The 21,259-nt window shown below is 51.9% G+C and overlaps 1 protein-coding gene across 2 annotated transcripts in view; it reads left to right on the forward strand.

The window, feature by feature from the left end:
• Positions 1 to 10,376: 10,376 nt before the first annotated feature.
• Positions 10,377 to 21,259, forward strand: part of cdc27 (cell division cycle 27) — a 108,413-nt gene continuing 97,530 nt past the window's right edge. For both annotated transcript variants that reach the window (XM_085966681.1, XM_085966682.1), the window contains exon 1: positions 10,377 to 10,572. In XM_085966681.1, coding sequence (XP_085822807.1) covers positions 10,546 to 10,572 — 27 coding nt within the window. In that variant the 5' untranslated portion in view covers positions 10,377 to 10,545. The remainder of the gene's footprint in view (positions 10,573 to 21,259) is intronic.

Here is a 21,259-nt window from a genome sequence, read left to right on the forward strand (position 1 = left end):
ATTTTTAGGCCAGCTAAAACCGCCAATACCTCCTCCCTCTCGATGTTAATATGTTCGAGCATATCACAGTCCCCCCGCCCTATTTCTATGTCTACATCGTCCTTCTCCATAGTGAAAACAGATGCAAAAAATTCATTTAGAACCCCTCCTACATCTTCCGGCTCCACACACAGATTGCCACTTTTGTCCCTAATGGGCCCTATTTTTTCCCTAGTTATCCTCTTACCCTTAATATACTTATAAAACATCTTCGGATTTTCCTTTATTTTGCTCACCAGTGTTATTTCATGGCCCCTCCTTGATCTCCTAATTTCTTTTTTAAGTATCCCCCTGCACTTTTTGTACTCCTCTAGGGCTTCCTCCGTCTTTAGCCTTTTGTATCTACCAAAAGCCCTCCTTTTTTTCCTAATCCATTCTCGTATATCCCCTGACATCCACGGTTCCCTGTGGTTTCTGGAACCACTCTTGACCTTTACGGGAACATGTTGCCATTGTATGATCTCAATCTCCCTTCTGAAAGCCTCCCATTGCTCCGATGCGGATTTTCCTACAAGTAGCTGATTCCAGTCCATTTTGGCCAGATCCTGCCTTATCCTATTAAAATCGGCCTTCCCCCAATTTAGAACCTTTATTTCCGGCCCATCCCTGTCCTTTTCCATGACCACCTTAAATCTTACCATATTATGGTCACTATCACCAAAGTGCTCACCTACTAGCACTTTTTCCACTTGGCCGGCCACATTCCCTAGAATTAGGTCCAGTACCGCCCCCTCTCTTGTAGGACTTTCTACATGCTGGCTCAAAAAGCTCTCCTGGATGCACTTTAAGAATTCTACACCCTCTGAGCCTTTCACACTCTAACTATCCCAGTTAATATTGGGGAAGTTGAAATCCCCCATTATTATTACCCTATTATTTGCACATTTCTCTGAGATTTGCCTACATATCTGTTCCTCTATCTCCCCCTGACTGTTTGGAGGCCTATAGTACACTCCCAGCAAAGTGCTTGCCCCCTTTTTGTTTTTAAGCTCCACCCATATGGCCTCATTAGAGGACCCTGCTAATATATCATCCCTCCTTACTGCAGTAATTGACTCCTTAATTAATATTGCGACACCCCCTCCTCTTATACCTCCCCCTCTGTCTCGCCTGAAGATTCTGTACCCCGGAATATTGAGCTGCCAGTCTTGCCCCTCCCTCAACCATGTCTCCGTGATAGCAACAATATCATACTCCCATGTGTTTATCAACACCTTCAGTTCATCCACCTTATTTGCAAGACTCCTTGCATTAAAATAGATGCCATCCATCCTTGCCCTTATATATTTGCCGTCTACCAAGCTGACTTGTTTTTTTCTCTATAATTGGCAGCACATCCCCCCCCTATTTCAGCTCCCCTCTGTATCCCATCCCCCTGTCAAGTTAGTTTAAACCCCCCCCCAACAGTGCTAGCAAACCTCCCCACAAGGATATTTGTCCCGCTCTGGTTCAGGTGCAACCCGTCCGACTTGTACAAGTCCCACCTTTCCCAGAAGCAGGCCCAGTGATCCAGGAAAGTAAAACCCTCCCCCCTACACCAACTCTTTAGCCACGCATTCATCTGCTCTATCCTTGTTCTGGGCCACTCTCCCTCTTCACTTTTCCTGAGCTGTGTGAACAGTCACCACTCCCATCACTGCCACCTCCCCACTGCCAGCTCTTTATCTCTCAATGGGGTGACTACCCTTTGAAATGCTTACTCCAGAAACCACTTTCCCTCCCTGATGTGCCGGATTGTCTCCAACATCGCCTCAAGTTCTGAGATCTTGAGCTCAATTAATCTCAGTTGAGACACTTCCCAAGATATGTCCAAGTTAACATCTGCTCCTCAAAACTACCACATCCTGCAGGAACTGCACATCGCTGTCCCTTCCTGTGCTTAATATAAATGGTAGTTAAACTATAGTTAAGTTTATATTCTTATCATCTTAAATTCCATTAAACTGCCCTGAATTCTCAGTCTTGTCAAATTCCACCTCAGTCCGTGGGGTGCTGTGTGTTTGATCAGAGGTTTCCAGACTGGGGCTGGGTTATCGGGGGCAGGAGGACACATGGGTTTGATCGCTTAAATCCAAGATTATCGGTGCATACTTTCAAAGCAGCATTGACCAATGTGTTTATGCCATGTTAGCGTCCCCTAGCTCCTGCGTGCTATAAACTGACGTGAGTGTGACGTTTGGTGTTTGATAACTGAGAATGAATGGAGCGTTTTTTGAAGAGTAAAATTGAGGATGTAAATCCTGGGGACAGAACAAGTGGAGCTGGGCAAAAGAAAAATAGGAAATGCGATCCCTCCTACTTGGACTTCGGCTTCACATTTACTGGTTCTTAGACAGAATGTGTTGTTTTTTAGAAAGGGGGCGGGGAGGGGGACATGAGTCCAATGTTCCCCGTAATTTTTTTGGGGGGCCACGTGACCCCTTTAATAGGCTGGGTGGCCCATTTAAAAGTCCGCACATGCACGGTTTCTCCAATTTAAAAGCCGGCTCACCGGCTGCGCGGGATCTCTGGCGCGCTGCGCAGCCGTGCAGCTTAAAGGGAACATTGCATGAGACATGAATCTCCGAAGGGAGGGTCGCAGGCAATAAAGCTTGGGAGCCTCTGTGCTTCGGGCCTATTATGTCCGTGTATAATTGAAACACGGACTGCAGGAGTTGATTATAACAAGTCTTTACTGAATGGAGACAACCTGGAAACTGAAACTACAGAAGCCTGCTAGGGCCTTTTATACAGGGGTGGTCACTGCCGGTACTGCAGTCTGAGATCAGTTATTCCCTTAAAGGTACACACACAACAATTCCTCCCCTTTTAGATAAACAGTACATAACATTCATTTAACAACTAAATAATAACTAATTACAGTTACAATTACGGTTGCTAGATACATTGGTTGAAGTTAAGCAATTATAAGTTCAGTCTTTGAGGAGGCTTCCTGATTCTGTCTGGATAACGCCTCTTTGGAATATCAGGTTCTTCTGGCAAGGTTGAGTCGGGATCAATGTCGTCGTTTGGTTCGTCTGCTTCCAACATCACCGATTCTGCGGTAGATGCAATTGCTACTTCGGTTTCATCGCCAGGTGTATCAGATCGTGGTGTGGAGTTGACGTTTTCCAGTGACTCTAGAATCTGGTCAGCATGGCGTCTTACAATGCTCTCTCCAACGTCCACGGTATACATTAGAGGTCCTTGCCATGTACCGATCGTTCCTGGCTGCCATTTCTCAGTACGGTAGTCTTGGGCCAAAACTGGTTGACCTATCTTAAAACTCCTGGTCGGCCTTTCATTCATATTGTGAAACTGCCTGTTCTCCACATCTCTTCTGACGTTTGGCTTAACCAAATCCAAGCGGCATCGTAGTCTTCGATTGAGGAACATCATGGCTGGAGTTTGGTTGGTAACCGCATGTGTCGCATTCCGGTAGACAAACAAGAAGTTATCCACCTTGTGTTGTAGGGGTATATCTTCATTACACATTGCCTTGATAGCCTTCTTGAATGTTTGAACAAACCTCTCGGCCAATCCATTAGTGGCTGGATGATATGGGGCGGATGTGTAATGCTTAACACCATTGTTCTTTAAGAACCTCCGGAACTCTTCAGACACAAACTGTGGTCCATTGTCAGAGCAAATCTGTTCAGCCAGCCCATTCCTGGCGAATATGGTTTGTAAGACTGTGATAGTTTTTTCTGTGGTGGTTGAGGACATTTTTATTACCTCTGGCCACTTTGAATGTGCATCCACCGCAATTAAAAACATCAAGTCCATAAAGGGACCAGCAAAATCAATGTGCACCCTTTGCCATGGAGATGAGGGCCACTCCCATGGATGTAGAGGGTGTAAGAGCCATAAAAGCTTAAGAAAATACTTTAAAATATTGGTTAAATAGCATAATACAGTTAATTTACCTGATTGACTTATTGTATTAAGAAACCCCCTATTTTCTTGCTCCAGTAGTATAGTCCGAGACACCCCCTTCATTCTTGCCACAATGGTACAGTCCCTAAGCCACACATGGTATGCAGCCATTTTACAGTTTAAACTCCACGTGGCTGAAGGAGGCAGAAGTTGTGAGGTTTGGAGCAATACAGTTTTTGACCGTGTTCGTTTATACGTGTTTGCTTTGTAATTCTGTTCGTAAAGTGTTATAGTAAACAGTTTAAAAGACAAAGCTACGTTTGGGAACGTTTTATTTCGACACGCGTCTACTCGTTGTTAAAAGCCCCACACAGCTCAGTGGCTGCCTGTTTGGAAACTAAGAAGCGCCACTACAGAGGGGCTTGTGGTGGGGCGTTTTGGACCTTCTGGCATCCTGTACAGCTCTTGGTCATCTCTTCGATTTCTCTATCGATTCCCGGCCACCACACAAACGCTCTGGCTAAGTTCTTCATTTTTACCTCTCCCACATGCCCTCATGAAGCTCATTGAGCACTCTATTCTTCAATTTGGGTGGAATTACTACTCTGGATCCACACATCAAGGTTCCTCTGCACACTGACAGCTGTTCTCTTCTCGGCGAGAATGCTGGCAGCAGTGGTTCGCCATGTGCTGGCCATCCCTTCACCGTTAAATCATAGACCCAGGAGAGTGTCGGGTCATTTCGTGTTTCCTTTTCTATGTTTGCATTCGTCACAGGGAGACATTCGACTATAGTCGAGTGGAATAACTCCACAGGATCCACTGTCAGTTCTTCTTCCACCGTCAGCAACGGTAGACGTGGCAATCCATCAGCATTCCCATGCTGTTTAGTTCCTTTGTACTCGATGTCATGTTGGTGTGCCCCTAGGAAAAGGGACCACCTCTGTAGCCGTTGTGCCGTCATTATCGGTACGCCCTTCTGAGGGTTGAAAATGGAGACGAGAGGTAGATGATCAGTTAGTAGAGTAAATTTCTGACCGTGCAGGTAGTGATTGAACTTCTTCACCCCGCACACCAGGCTGAGGGCCTCTCTGTCAATCTGGGCATAGTTACGCTCGGCTGAAGTTAATGAGCGTGACGCAAAAGCTGTCGGCCTCTCTGAACCATCAAGTAATTTATGTGACAGTACCGCCCCAATGCCGTAGGGAGACGCATCACACGCCAGTCTTATTGGTAGTGATGGGTTGTAGTGAGCCAATACTTCTCTTGAAGTGATTAGATCCTTACTCTTCTGAAAGGCCCGCTTACATTCATCGCTCCATTTCCATGCTACTCCCTTTCGTAGTAGGGCGTTCAGTGGATGCAGAATTGTGGACAAATTCGGCAAAAACTTATGATAGTAATTCACCAATCCGAGGAATGACCTCAGTTGCGACACATTTTCAGGCGCTGGAGCCTTAGCTACCGCTTCAATTTTGTCAGGGGACTTTTGCAACCCCTCTTCATCAATCACGTGGCCACAATACGATATCTGTTTCTTAAAAAACTCGCACTTGGGGCGATTGGCTCGTAGCCCATGTTCACGTCGTCTAGTGAGCACCTGCTCAAGGTTGGCAAGGTGTTCACTGTCATCTTCACCTGTCACTAGGATGTCGTCCAAGTAACACTGAGTCCCCGGAATCCCTCACAGGACTTGTTCCATCGCTCTTTGCCATATCGCCGGAGCTGATGCTACTCCGAATACCAGTCGATGATACTGGTAAAGACCTTTGTGAGTGTTTATCGTGAGATACTTCCTAGAGGATTCTTCAACCTCCATCTGCAAATATGCTTGTGCTAGGTCAATTTTTGTAAAACGCTTCACTCCAGATAGTGAGGCGAAGATATCTTCTATCCTTGGAAGAGGATATTGTACTGTGTGAAGGACTGGGTTCACTGTCACCTAGAAGTCCCCACAGATGCGAACCTTCCTTGGCTCCTCAGACTTATTGTTTAACGTTTTCTTCATGACAGGAACGATGGGTGTCGCCCACTCGCTCCAGTCTACCTTAGATAACATGCCTGCATTCTCCAGATTCTCCAGCTCTGCCTCGACGGCTGGGCGAATTGCATATGGTACCGGTCTTGCTTTGAAAATCTTGGGAATTGCATTCTCCTCTATTTTTATCGAGGCGGTTACGCCTTTAAGAGTTCCCAGTTCTTGTTGAAATACCTCTTCGGCGTCAGCTAAGATTGTTGACAATCATCCAGGAGTGACGTAGTCATCCTTTTTACCAGCCACCGTCAGTGCCTGAATGGAGTGCCAGTCTAAACTTATCTTTCTGATCCATTCACGTCCCAATAACGGTGGTCCACCATCTTGCAGGATGTAGAGATACAATTTCCGTATTTTCTTGCCGTTGTATTCGACAGGCACCCTTATTTTTCCTCTGGGGTGTACTTTTTGCCCCGTATATGTCCTCAAGACAATGGATGTCTCTCTCAAGGGTATGTGTGAGAATAGCCGCTCGTAGTTTCGTCGATTCATGATGGTTAGAGCTGATCCTGTATCCAATTCCATTTTGACTTGGGACCCTGCTATCGTGAGGGTGACCCAAATGGTTCGGTGATCCTCTTTTGCGATTACGTTGTGAAGTTTGAGACAGCTTAGTCTCTTGTTCCCGGATTCACTATCGCTCATCTGGTCTTCGGAACTACTGTCCGTCATCTTTTGTACTTTCCTGTATGGTTCCTTAGTAGCCTTTTTGTTGTCGTTGGTCTTCTTCCCAGACCTGCAAACTCGTGCAATGTGTCCCATCTTTCCGCATTGCCTGCATATTTTGTCCTTGGACCAGCAGTCCTTCTGGTCATGGTTTGTTCTGCCGCAGCGATAACATTTTGCAAATCCCCGTGTCATTTCGTGGGTGCTGTATTCCTGTGGCTTTTGTTGTATTTCCGCAGCTCCCCTTGCTGCTGCTTCGTACGATACTGCCACGCTGAAAGCCTTATCTAGCGTCAGCTCTTTCTCCAAGAGTAACCTCTTCTGGGTTCCTTCACTCAGGAGTCCACAGACAAATTTGTCCCGTAAGGTATCTGCCAGTCCTGCTCCGAACTGGCAGTGCTTTGATAGCTTGCGTAGTTCCGTAAGGTAATCAGCATTGCTCTCATTTTTATGCTGATTTCTCCTGTGGAATTTAAATCTTTCTACTATCAGCAGCGGTGTAGGATTTAGGTGTTCCTGTAGGATAGCAACAATTTCGTTAAAACTCTTCGCCTTCGGTTTGGCTGGAGTAATCAGGTCCCGCAATAGGCCGTACGTTCTTGCGCCCATTAAATTTAGCAATACCGATGCCTTTTTCTCATCGGCTATTTTGTTTGCCTCGCAATATACCTCGACTCTTTCCACATACGTGGTCCAGTCTTCTATTGCATTATCGAAGGCAGTGATATCGCCAGTCTTTGGCATCTTGAAAATCTAAGATGGCGCCTCCCGCGCTTTTCCTTCTTCCCCGCCGAGTTAAGATGGCGCCTCCTGCGCTTTCCCGCCGCTGCTGGCAACGCTGTTGCTGGCGATTATATTTATTTTACTATCCTGTAATGGCGACGCCCTATGGTCTTCGCGCCTCCCCGATCGCTGCTGCCAACGCCGCTCTCCGCGGTATTTTTATTTTTCTATCGCGCTTCAATGTTTGCTCCGTTAATTGAAGAACCGTTCCCGTCGTGGAGCGGATCCTCTGGGACACTTCCCTCCCTCCTCTTAGGTCTGAACGCTGCCCGGCTTCGAAGCACCGGCCGCGCCCTGTGTGCTCCACCCTCGCTCTCTCTCTTTGCTTCCCGACTCGCTGCCCGGCCCCGTTGCAGAGCCACCCGATCGAGCACTAGCCCGCCGCAGCCCAGGAAGGATCAGTGCACTAGTACGATAGCAAAATACTGCAGATGTTGGAAATCCGAAATAACAACAGAAAATGCTGGAAAAACTCAGCAGGTCAGGCAACATCCGTGGAGAGAAATTTGGACCCTTCTTCAAAACTGGAAAGAAAAGAAACTAGATCGAAGGCCGGGCTGCGATCGGACAAAAGAATAAAAGAAACAAAAGAAGTAAAAGAGATTAGAAGCTGGACGAGATGGTAATAGGCTGGGATTGGGTGTAAAGTGTACTGGCAGGGCAAAAGATAGCTGCCAGGTGTGAGAGAGAAACAAAAGGAAAGGGGGGGGGCGGAAAAGGAGTGGAACAATTACAAGAGAAAATGAAATGGGGGCCGAGCTTATGATCTGAAATTGTTGAACTCGATATTGAGTCCGGAAGGCTGCAGACTGCCTAATCGGAAGATGAGGTGCTGTTCCTCGAGTTTACGTTGAGCTTCCGTGGAACAATACAAGAGGCCAAGGACGGTGAGGTCCGAGTGGGAATGGAGCGGTGAATTGAAATGACAGGCGACCGGAAGCTCGGGGTCACCCTTACGGACTGAACGGAGGTGTTCCGCAAAGCGGTCACCCAATCTGCGTTTGGTCTCCCCAATGTAGAGGAGACCGCATCGTGAGCAGCGAATACAGTATACTAGATTGCGAGAAGTACAAGTAAATCGCTGTTTCACCTGGAAGGGGTGTTTGGGGCCCTGGACAGTGGGAAGGGGGGAGGTATAGGGGCAGGTGTTACATCTCCTCCGCTTGCACGGGAAGGTGCCAGGCGAAGAGGAAGGGCTGTTTGGGGTGATAGAGTGGACTAGGGTGTCTCGGAGGGAGCGGTCCCTACGGAATGCTGAAAGGGGAGGGGAGGGGAAGATACGTTTGGTGGTGGGATCACTTTGGAGGTAGCGGAAATGCCGGAGGATGATCCGTTGAATGTGGAGGCTGGTGGGGTGAAAGGTGAGGACAAGGGGAACCCTATCGTGGTTCCGGGAGGGAGGGGCAGGGGTGAGGGCAGAAGTGCGGGAGATAGAACTGACACGGTCGAGGGCAGTGTCAACCACAGTAGAGGGGAATCCTCGGTTGCGGAAAAAGGAAGACATGTCTGAAGCACTGGTGTGGAAGGTGGCGTCGTCGGAGCAGATACAGCGGAGGCGGAGAAACTGGGAGAATGGAATAGAGTCCTTACAGGAAGCGGGGTGGGAGGAAGTGTAGTCCAGGTAGCTGTGGGAGTCAGTGGGCTTGTAGTAAATATTCACAAACAGGACTGCCCTGGTAGACCCATCGTTTCAGCCTGTTCTTGCCCTACGGAACTTATCTCTTCCTATCTTGACTCTATCTTTTCTCCCCTTGTCCAGTCTCTTCCCACCTACATCCGCGACTCTTCGGACGCCCTCCGCCACTTTAAGTTTCCAGTTTCCTGGCCCCAACCGCTTCCTTTTCACCATGGACGTACAATCCACAGACTGGAGAACCAAGCCTGGCTCTCGACAGTCTCTCCTGCAACTTTTCAATTCGATGATTTGGAGAGCGGTTGCCCACGGTCGACGCCCATTTCTGGAGTTCCTTTGGATTTTTTTTTCTTTCTTCTGGCTTCGACCTTCAATAACGTCGCCTGAGGTGCTGCCGAGTTGCAGGTAAGTTCGTTTCTTACTCATCGCCAGTATTATGTCCGTGTATAATTGAGACACGGACTGCAGGAGTTGATTATAACAAGTCTTTACTGAATGGAGACAACCTGGAAACTGAAACTACAGAAGCCTGCTAGGGCCTTTTATACAGGGGTGGTCACTGCCGGTACTGCAGTCTGAGACCAGTTATTCCCTTAAAGGTACATACACAACAGGGCCCACTCTGGTTGGATGTATTCCTGGAGGCTTCATCACATGACCTCCCATCTCCAATATTTTCATCAAGTGTTCGAAGAAAATAAAAAAAGACGCAATATTTTACTGCTTCTGTGATTTGAAACAAGAGCAACAACTTGCATTTACATAGCACCTTTAACATGGTAAAGACTCCGCTTGCAGTACCTTGAGCAAAGATTAAGGGTGATCTAATTGAGATGATTAAAAGAGTCAATAAGGTCGATCGAGAAAAACTGCTTTTCACACCAAAGGGCAGTGGAAATCTGCAACTCTCCAAAGCTGTTAAGGCTGGGGGTCAATTTAAAATGTCAAAACTGAGGTTGCGCGGTTTTTGTTGGGCATGAAGGGTTACGGCTCCAGGGCGGGTAGATGGAGTTAGGATAAAGATCAGCCGCGAATTGACTGAATGGCGGAGCAGGCCGGAGGGGCTGAGGCTGAGGGGCCTCCTGTTGCGGGACAAGGTGTGGCGGGTCACTCACACCAGACTAGACGGGCCGGGCCGGGCCGCCTGTGGCAGGTCACTCACACCAGACTGACCTGGCTTGGACAATGCGGGAGTCTTAGCAACAGGCTCCGCCCCCAGCAGCCTGAGCCACTCCTGCAACACCACGATCCCCAGCGCCCAGCCCAGCTCGGCCACACTCGGCTATTTCCGGCGACACTCCGGTATTTCCGGCGCTCGGCAAATCCCGGTGACACTCGGGTATTTCCGGCGGCGCTCGGCGATTCCCGGTGGCACTCGGGTATTTCCGGCGGCGCTCGGGCTCGGTTGCTGTCGTGCTGCCGGCCGTTAGGATCCGGTGGCTGTGACTGTTTAAATTTGAATCGGCTCGGGCCTCGGGTGATGCGAAGACGGGCCGCCGGGCACAACGCAAACTGACTGAGAGACTCTGAGACCATGACGGTGCTGCAGGAACCCGTTCAGGTAAAGTTTACCGGCCGGGCTGGGTTTCGGCACACGGGCCCGGCTCGGCTCCCAGTTCCCGGCCCAGGCCGGGCTCTCTTCCCCTGCTCGGGGCCGGCCCCCACACTCGGGTCCCGGTGTATGTGAGAGGAGTGAGATCGGGCCCAGCCGCTGGTTCTCTCTCTTTCTCTCTCCCGTCAGCCGGCCGCACACAGCGTCTCGGCCCCGAAGCCCCAAACTCCGGCCTCGGCACCCGGGTCCGAGAAAGGAGGAGGAGGAGGAGAGAAGAGAGAGTGTCCCAGTTTTTTTTGGGGGGGGAGAGAGAGTGTCCCAGTTGGGGGTGGGGGAGAGAGTGTCCCAGTTTGGGGGGGGGGGGGGGGGAGAGAGAGAGAGTGTCCCAGTTGGGGGGGGGGGGGGGAGAGAGAGAGAGTGTCCCAGTTGGGGGGGGGGGGGGGGGAGAGAGAGAGAGTGTCCAGTTGGGGGGGGGGAGAGAGAGTGTGTCCCAGTTGGGGGAGGGGGGGGGGGAGAGAGTGTCCCAGTTGGGGGGGGGGGGGGGGAGAGAGAGAGAGTGTCCCAGTTGGGGGGGGGGAGGAGAGAGTGTCCCAGTTGGGGGGGGGGGGAGAGAGAGAGAGTGTCCCAGTTGGGGGGGGGAGGAGAGAGTGTCCCAGTTGGGGGGGGGGGGAGAGAGAGAGAGTGTCCCAGTTGGGGGGGGGAGGAGAGAGTGTCCAGTTGGGGGGGGGGGGGGAGAGAGAGTGTGTCCCAGTTGGGGGGGGGGGGAGAGAGAGTGTGTCCCAGTTGGGGGGGGGGGGGAGAGAGAGTGTGTCCCAGTTGGGGGAGGGGGGGGGGGAGAGAGAGTGTGTCCCAGTTGGGGAGGGGGGGGGGAGAGAGAGTGTGTCCAGTTGGGGGAGGGGGGGGGGGAGAGAGAGTGTGTCCCAGTTGGGGGAGGGGGGGGGGAGAGAGAGTGTGTCCCAGTTGGGGGAGGGGGGGGGGGAGGAGAGAGAGTGTGTCCCAGTTGGGGAGGGGGGGGGGGGAGAGAGAGTGTGTCCCAGTTGGGGGAGGGGGGGGGGAGAGAGAGTGTGTCCCAGTTGGGGGAGGGGGGGGGGGGAGAGAGAGTGTGTCCCAGTTGGGGGAGGGGGGGGGGAGAGAGAGTGTGTCCCAGTTGGGGGAGGGGGGGGGGAGAGAGAGTGTGTCCCAGTTGGGGGAGGAGGGGGGGGGGGGAGAGAGAGTGTGTCCCAGTTGGGGGAGGGGGGGGGGGGGAGAGAGAGTGTGTCCCAGTTGGGGGAGGGGGGGGGGAGAGAGAGTGTGTCCCAGTTGGGGGAGGGGGGGGGGGAGAGAGAGTGTGTCCCAGTTGGGGGAGGGGGGGGGGAGGAGAGAGAGTGTGTCCAGTTGGGGGAGGGGGGGGGGGGAGAGAGAGTGTGTCCCAGTTGGGGGAGGGGGGGGGGGAGAGAGAGTGTGTCCCAGTTGGGGGAGGGGGGGGGGGGAGAGAGAGTGTGTCCCAGTTGGGGGAGGGGGGGGGGGAGAGAGAGTGTGTCCAGTTGGGGGAGGGGGGGGGGAGAGAGAGTGTTGTCCCAGTTGGGGGAGGAGGGGGGGGGGGGGAGAGAGAGTGTGTCCCAGTTGGGGGAGGGGGGGGGAGAGAGTGTCCCAGTTGGGGGAGGGGGGGGGAGAGAGTGTCCAGTTGGGGGAGGGGGGGGGGGAGAGAGAGTGTCCCAGTTGGGGGTGGGGGGGGGGGAGAGAGTGTGTCCAGTTGGGGGAGGGGGGGGGTGGAGAGAGTGTCCCAGTTGGGGGGGGGGGGGGGAGAGAGAGAGAGTGTCCCAGTTGGGGGGGGAGGAGAGAGTGTCCCAGTTGGGGGGGGGAGGAGAGAGTGTCCCAGTTGGGGGGGGGGAGAGAGAGAGAGTGTCCCAGTTGGGGGGGGAGGAGAGAGTGTCCCAGTTGGGGGGGGGGGGAGAGAGAGTGTGTCCCAGTTGGGGGGGGGGGGGGGAGAGAGAGTGTGTCCCAGTTGGGGGAGGGGGGGGGGAGAGAGAGTGTGTCCCAGTTGGGGGAGGGGGGGGGGAGAGAGAGTGTGTCCCAGTTGGGGGAGGGGGGGGGGAGAGAGAGTGTGTCCCAGTTGGGGGAGGGGGGGGGGGGGGGAGAGAGAGTGTGTCCCAGTTGGGGGAGGGGGGGGGGAGAGAGAGTGTGTCCCAGTTGGGGGAGGGGGGGGGGGAGAGAGAGTGTGTCCCAGTTGGGGAGGGGGGGGGAGAGAGAGTGTGTCCAGTTGGGGAGGAGGGGGGGGGGGGGGGAGAGAGAGTGTGTCCCAGTTGGGGGAGGGGGGGGGGAGAGAGTGTCCCAGTTGGGGAGGGGGGGGGGAGAGAGAGTGTCCCAGTTGGGGTGGGGGGGGGGGGGAGAGAGTGTGTCCCAGTTGGGGGAGGGGGGGGGGAGAGAGTGTCCCAGTTGGGGGAGGGGGGGGGAGAGAGAGAGTGTCCCAGTTGGGGGTGGGGGGAGAGAGAGTGTCCAGTTGGGGTGGGGGGGGGAGGGAGAGAGAGTGTCCCGGGTGGGGTGGGGGGGGAGAGAGAGAGAGTGTCCCGGGTGGGGGGGGGGGAGAGAGTGTCCCAGTTGGGGGTGGGGGGGGGGAGAGAGAGAGTGTGTCCCAGTTGGGGGAGGGGGGGGGGGGAGAGAGAGAGTGTGTCCCAGTTGGGGGTGGGGGGGGGGGGGGGGAGAGAGTGTGTCCCAGTTGGGGGAGGGGGGGGGAGAGAGTGTGTCCCAGTTGGGGAGGGGGGGGGGAGAGAGTGTGTCCCAGTTGGGGGAGGGGGGGGGAGAGAGAGTGTCCCAGTTGGGGGTGGGGGGGGGGGGGGAGCGAGTGTCCCAGTTGGGGGTGGGGGGGGAGGGAGAGAGAGTGTCCCGGGTGGGGTGGGGGGGGAGAGAGAGAGAGTGTCCGGGGTGGGGTGGGGGGGGAGAGAGAGAGAGTGTCCCGGGTGGGGGGGGGGAGAGAGAGAGAGTGTCCCGGGTGGGGTGGGGGGGGAGAGAGAGAGAGTGTCCCGGGTGGGGGGGGGGGGAGAGAGTGTCCCAGTTGGGGGTGGGGGGAGAGAGAGTGTGTCCCAGTTGGGGGTGGGGTGGGGGGGGGAGGGGGAGAGAGTGTGTCCCAGTTGGGGTGGGGGGGGAGAGAGTGTCCCAGTTGGTGGTGGGGGGAGAGAGTGTCCCGGGTGGGGGGTGGGTGGGAGAGAGTGTGTCCCAGTTGGGGGTGGGGGGTGGGAGAGAGTGTGTCCCGGGTGGGGGGGGGGTGAGAGAGTGTGTCCCAGTTGGGGGTGGGAGAGAGTGTGTCCCAGTTGGGGTGGGAGAGAGTGTGTCCCAGTTGGGGGTGGGGGGGGGGGGAGAGAGAGTGTGTCCAGTTGGGGGTGGGGGGGGGAGAGAGAGTGTGTCCCAGTTGGGGTGGGGGGGGAGAGAGAGTGTGTCCCAGTTGGGGTGGGGGGGGGGGAAGAGAGAGTGTGTCCCAGTTGGGGGTGGGAAAGAGAGTGTGTCCCAGTTTGGGGGGGGGGGGGGAAAGAGAGTGTGTCCCAGTTGGGGGTGGGGGGGGGGGAAAGAGAGTGTGTCCCAGTTGGGGGTGGGGGGGGGGGGAAGAGAGTGTCCCAGTTGGGGTTGGGGGGGGGGGTGGGAGAGTGAGTGTCCAGTTGGGGGTGGGGGGGGTGGGAGAGAGAGAGTGTCCCAGTTGGGGGTGGGGGGGGGGGGGGAGAGAGAGTGTCCCAGTTGGGGGTGGGTGGGTGGGGGGGGGGGGAGGGAGAGAGAGTGTCCAGTTGGGGTGGTGGGGGGGGGGGAGAGAGAGAGTGTCCCAGTTGGGGGTGGGGGGGGGGGGAGAGAGAGTGTCCAGTTGGGGGTGGGTGGGTGGGGGGGGGGGGAGGGAGAGAGAGTGTCCCAGTTGGGGGTGGGGGGGGGGGGGGGAAGAGAGTGTCCCAGTTGGGGTTGGGGGGGGGGTGGAGAGTGAGTGTCCCAGTTGGGGGTGGGGGGGGGGGGAGAGAGAGTGTCCCAGTTGGGGGTGGGGGGGGGGGGGAGAGAGAGTGTCCCAGTTGGGGTGGGGGGGGGGGGGGAGAGAGAGTGTCCCAGTTGGGGTGGGTGGGTGGGGGGGGGGGAGGGAGAGAGAGTGTCCCAGTTGGGGGTGGGGGGGGGGGGGGGGGAAGAGAGAGAATGTCCCAGTGAGGGAGGGGGGTGGTGGTGGAAGAGAGAGAATGTCCAGTTTGGGGGGGGGGGTGGGGAGAGAGAGAATGTCCCAGTTTGGGGGGGGGGCGGTGGTGGGGAAGAGAGTGAATGTCCTAGTTGGGGGCGGGGGGGAGGTGGGAGAGAGAGAATGTCCTAGTTGGGGGCGGGGGGGAGGTGGGAGAGAGAGAATGTCCTAGTGAGGGGTTGGGGGCGGTGGTGGGGGAAGAGAGTGAATGTCCTAGTTGGGGGCGGGGGGGGAGGTGGGAGAGAGAGAATGTCCTAGTTGGGGGCGGGGGGGAGGTGGGAGAGAGAGAATGTCCTAGTGAGGGGTTGGGGGGGGGTGGGGCGGGAGAAAGAGAGAGAATGTCCCAGTTGGGTGGTGGTGGGGAGGAAAGAGAGAGAATGTCCCAGTGAGGGAGGGGGGTGGTGGTGGAAGAGAGAGAATGTCCCAGTGAAGCAGGGGGGTGGGGGGAGAAAAGAGAGAGCATGTCCCAGGGAAAGGGGGGTGGGGGAGAAAAGAGAGAATGTCCCGGTTTGGTTGGGGGCGGGGGGGGGGGGTAGAGAGAGAATGTCCTGGGTGGGGGGGGTGGGGGAAGAGAGAGAATGTCCCAGTTGGGGGTGGGGGGGGGGTGAAGAGAGAGAATGTCCCAGTGGGGTGGGTGGGGGGGGGGGGGAGCGGAGAGAGAGAGAGAGAGAATGTCCCAGTGTGGGTGGGGGGGGGAAAGAGAGGGAGAGAGAATGTCCCAGCGTCGGCGGGGGTGGGGGGGGGGGGAGGAAAGAGAGCGAGAGAGAATGTCCCAGTGTGGCGGGGGGGCAGGAGAGAAAGAGAGGGAGAAATGTTCCAGTGTGTATGTTTGGGGTGGGAGGAGAAATGTCTGTGTGTGAGGAGGGGGGGCGGGGGGAGAGAGAGCATGTCTCTGTGAGGAGGGGGGGCGGCGGGGTGAGGAGGGGGGACGGTGGGGTATGTCCATGTGTGATGGGTTTTGGCGGGGGGTGGGGAGGTATGGGCCAAAAGGTAGTAACTGAAAATCACTCTGGAACTTGAGTAGTTTAATAACTGGATATAAAGTGAGTCCACAGGCCAAGTGTTGACCCACTGGGTGAGGTCTTGTGTCCTGCAACACTGCTGGATGAAACTGGATGATGGATTTATATCAATTTAACTTTCACCAATCCCTGGTTTTATCCTTTATTGTGATGTTTGAAGTAAACAGAACAGTTTGCCATGCTATGTGAACATAAATTTCACTGTGGAATGGTGCTGGGTCTCCATCCCTTCGCTTTCCCCTTTGCTTTACGTTCAGCTATGTCGTCAAGCAGGTTTGGAGGGAAACAGCAAGTGTTGCCTGTTGGGGATGCTTCTGTTGGAGTTCACCAACTTTCATTGTGTTTGAAAGCTGTTTTAAAGTACAGTATAATGGTGGATGTGTGAAATTCTTCAGCTATGTCCACTTGAACAGTGAAACGCTACAGATGCATTCGCACCCGTACGACCAGATTTAGGAACAGCTTCTTTCCCAGGGCTGTCATCCTACTGAACTCCACAAATAAACTCTAAAGCCTGCACATCTGCCAATGCACTTTATTATGGTTATATTTATGTTAATATACTACAAGCCAAATGTATGTTGAATGTTTAAATGTCTTAATCTAAATGTACACTCTCGGGAGCCGCAAGCCTACATTTCGTTGTACTGCACTTGTGCACTAACAATGACAAAAGTTGATTTGATTTGAAAATACCAAGCGGTATAATTGAAGTAATTGGTTCTAAACATTCTTTGTGTTGGAGAGAGCATTTTGAGCTGTGTAGAGTGAAGTACAGTATTGCTGGTTACAGGTTTGTCACTGGTAGTGGGAGCAAATTGAGGTGATCATTTTAAGAGCATAACAAAGCGCAGCATTAAAACAAAAAGCACAACATTTTAGAGATTGGTTGTTGGAGTATTTTCTCTAGTGTGTACAGTATTGGTACTGGATATTGGGTTTTATGTAACGAGAAAGGATTAATTAGCAATCTTGTTGTACGAGGCCCCTTGGGTCAGAGCGATCATAATATGATCGAATTCTTCATTAAGATGGAGAATGAAGTAGATGACTCGGAGACTAGGGTCCTAAATTTTTAAATGAAGGAAACTACGATGGTCTGAGGCGCGAGTTGAGTAGGATTGATTGGGTAATGGCACTCAAAGGGTTGGCGGTGGATAGGCAATGGCAAACATTCAAAGACCGCATGGATGAACTACAGAATTTGTTCATCCCAGTTTGGCATAAAAAATAAAACAAAAAAGGTGACTCAACTGTGGCTAACAAGGGAAATTAGGGATAGCATAAGATCCAAGGAGAGGACATATAAATTGGCCAGAAAAAACAGTAAACCTGAGGATTGGGAGCAGTTTAGGATTCAACAAAGGAGGACAAAAGGATTAATTAAGATAGGGAAAATAGAATATGAGAGTAAGCTTGCAGGGAACATAAAACTGACTCAAAGCTTTTATAGATATGTGAAGAGAAAAAGATTGGTGAAGTCAAGCGTAGGTCCCTTGGAGTCAGAATCGGGGGAATTTATAATAGGGAACAAAGAAATGGCAGACCAATTAAATACATATTTTGGTTCTGTCTTCACAAAGGAGGGCACAAATAACCTCCCAAAGATGTCGGGGAACATAGGGTCTGATGAAAGGGAGGAACTGAAAGAAATCAGTATTTGGAGGGAAATGGTGTTAGGGAAATTGATGCGATTGAAGGCCGATAAATCCCCGGGGCCTGATAATCAACATCCTAGGGTACTTAAGGAAGTGGCCCTAGAAATAGTAGATGCATTGCTGATCATCTTCCAACATTCGATGGAATCTGGAACAGTACCCATGGATTGGAGGGTAGCTAATGTTACCCCACTATTCAAAAAAAGGTGGTAGAGAGAAAACGGGGAATTACAGACCGGCAAGCCTGACATCGGTAGTGGGGAAAATGCTAGAGTCCATTATAAAAAGATGTAATAGCAGAGCACTTAGAAAACAGTGACAGGATCGGACAAAGTCAACATGGATTTACAAAAGGTAAATCGTGCTTGACTAATCTACTGGAATTTTTTGAGGATGTAACTGGTAAAATAGATAAGGCAGAACCAGTGGATGTGGTGTATTTGGACTTTCAGAAGGCTTTCGATAAGGTCCCGCATAAGAGATTAGCGTGTAAATTTAAGGCACATGGGATTGGGGGCAAGGTATTGACTTGGATAGAGAACTGGTTGGCAGACAGAAAGCAGAGAGTTGGAATAAACGGGTCTTTTTCCGAGTGGCAGGCAGTGACGAGTGGGGTACCGCAGGGATCGGTGCTTGGACCCCAGCTATTCACAATATATATTAATGATCTAGACAAGGGAACTAGATGTAATATCTCCAAATTTGCAGACGACACAAAGCTGGGTGGGCATGTGTGCTGTGAGGAGGATGCTGAGAAACTCCAGGATGATTTGGACAGGTTGGGTGATTTGGGCAGAAGCATGGCAAGCCTACATTTTGTTGTACTGCACTTGTGCACGAACAATGACAATAAAGTTGATTATTATTATAAATGTGAGGTTATCCAATTTAAACATAGAAACATAGAAGATAGGAGCAGGAGTAGGCCATTCGGCCCCTCGAGCCTGCTCCGCCATTCAATGCGATCATGGCTGATCATCCAAGTTCAGTACCCGGTCCCTGCTTTCTCCCCATACCCCTTGTTCCCTTTAGCCTTAAGAAATATATCCAACTCCTTCTTGGAATATATTTAATGTATTGGCCTCTACTGCCGCCTTTGGTAGAGAATTCCACAGGTTCACCACTCTCTGGGTGAAGAAATTCCTCTTCATTTCTGTCCTAAATGGCTTACCCCTTATCCTTAACCTGTGACCCCTGGTTCTGGACTCCCCGGCCATCAGGAACATCCTTCCTGCACCTAGTCTGTCCAGTCCTGCCAGAATTTTATAAGTTTCAGTGAGATCCCCTCTCATTCTTCTAAACTCCAGCGAGTACAAGCCCAATCGTCCCAATCTCTCCTCATACGTCATTCCTGCCATCCAAGGTATCAGCCTGGTGAATCTTTGCTGAACTCCTTCCATGGCAAGAATATCCTTCCTCAGATAAGGCGACCAAAACTGCGCACAATACTTAAGATGTGGTCTCACCAAGGCCCTGTACAACTGCAGCAAGACATCCTTGTTCCTGTACTCAAACCCTCTCGCTACGAAGACCAACATACCATTTGCCTTCTTAACCGCCTGCTGCACCAGCATGCTTATCTTCAGCGACTTGTGCACAAGGACACCCAGGTCTCGTAGCACTTCCCCTTCTCCCAATCTATTGCCATTCAGATAATAATCTGCCTTCCTGTTTCTGCCACAAGTAGATAACCTCACATTTATCCACGTTATATTGCATCTGCCATGCTTCTGCCCAATCACCCAACCTGTCCAAATCATCCTGTAGTTTCTCGGCATCCTCCTCACAGCACGCACGCCCACCCAGCTTTGTGTCGTCTGCAAATTTAGAGATATTACATCTAGTTCCCTCGTTTAGACCATTAATATATATTGTGAATAGCTGGGGTCCAAGGACCAATCCCTGCGGTACCCCACTAGTCACTGCCTGCCACTCGGAAAAAGACCCGTTTATTCCAACTCTTTGCTTTTTATGTGCCAACCAGTTTTCTATCCAAGTCAATACCTTGCCCCCAATCCCATGTGCCTTAACTTTACACGCTAATCTCTTATGCGGGACCTTATCGAAAGCCTTCTGAAAGTCCAAATACACCACATCCACTGGTTCTCCCTTATCTATTTTACTAGTTACATCCTCAAAAAATTCCAGTAGATTAGTGAAGCACGATTTATCTTTTGTAAATCCATGTTGACTTTGTCCGGTCCTGTCACTGTTTTCCAAGTGCGCTGCTATTACATCTTTTATAATGGACTCTAGCATTTTCCCCACTACCGATGTCAGGCTTACCAGTCCATAATTCCCCGATTTCTCTCTGCTACCTTTTTTGAATAGTGGGGTAACATTAGCTACCCTCCAATCCATGGGTACTGTTCCAGATTCCATCGAATGTTGGAAAATGATCAGCAATGCATCTACTATTTCTAGGGCCACTTCCTTACGTACCCTAGGATGTAGGTTATCAGGCCCTGGGGATTTATCGGCCTTCAATCCTATCAATTTCGCTAACACCGTTTCCCTTCAAATACTGATTTCTTTCAGTTCCTCCCTTTCATCAGACCCTATGTTCCCTGACATCTCTGGGAGGTTATTTGTGTCCTCCTTTGTGAAGACAGAACCAAAGTATGTATTTAATTGGACTTCCATTTCTTTGTTCCCCATTATAAATTCCCCTGATTCTGACTGCAAGGGACCTACGCTTGACTTCACCAATCTTTTTCTCTTCACACATCTATTAAAGCTTTTACAGTCAGTTTTTATGTTCCCTGCAAGCTTTCACTCATTCTATTTTCCCATTCTTAATGAATCCTTTTGTCCTCCTTTGTTGAATCCTAAACTGCTCCCAATCCTCTGGATTACTGCATTTTCTGGCCAATTTACATGTCCTCTCCTTGGATCTTATGCTATCCCTAATTTCCCTCGTTAGCCACGGTTGAGTCACCTTTTTTGTTTTATGGTGGCAAAAACAGGAAGGCAGATTATTATATGAATGGCAAAAGATTGGGCGAAGGGGAAGTGCAACGAGACCTGGGTGTCCTTGTGCACCAGTCGCTGAAGGTAAGCATGCTGGTGCAGCAGGCAGTTAAGAAGGCAAATGGTATGTTGGCCTTCGTAGTGAGAGGGTTCGAGTACAGGAACAAGGATGTCTTGCAGTTGTACAGGGCCTGGGTGAGACCACATCTTGAGTATTGTGTGCAGTTTTGGTCGCCTTATCTGAGGAAGGATGTTCTTGCCATGGAGGGAGTTCAGCGAAGATTCACCAAGCTGATACCTGGGATGGCAGGAATGACGTATGAGGAGAGATTGGGTTGATTGGGCTTGTACTTGCTGGAGTTTAGAAGAATGAGAGGGGATCTCATTGAAACACGTAAAATTCTGACAGGAATGGACAGACTAGATGCAGGAAGGATGTTCCCGATGGTCGGGGTGTCCAGAACCAGGGGTCACAGTCTAAGGGGTAAGCCATTTAGGACAGAAATGAGGAGGAATTTCTTCACCCAGAGAGTGGTGAACCTGTGGAATTCTCTACCACAGAAGGCAGTAGAGGCCAATTCATTAAATATATTCAAGAAGGAGTTGGATCAAGGGATATGGGGAGAAGGCAGGGACCGGGTACTGAATTTGGATGATCAGCCATGATCGCATTGAATGGCGGAGCAGGCTCGAGGGGCCGAATGGCCTTCTCCTGCTCCTATCTTCTATGTTTCAGTAGGCCTACTGATACCTGGATTTTGTTGCATTTCAATTTTCCTTATTTACAGTTAGCAAAAGGAAAAATTACAGGAAACTTCGCGATATCCGGGACCGGCGTGATGCTGATCTATGAAAACTTCCGGATAGAC

Source organism: Somniosus microcephalus, chromosome 24 (assembly GCF_052327205.1).
Source record: "Somniosus microcephalus isolate GS21.2 chromosome 24, FLI_Smic_1.0, whole genome shotgun sequence".
Taxonomy (NCBI): Eukaryota; Metazoa; Chordata; class Chondrichthyes; order Squaliformes; family Somniosidae; genus Somniosus; species Somniosus microcephalus.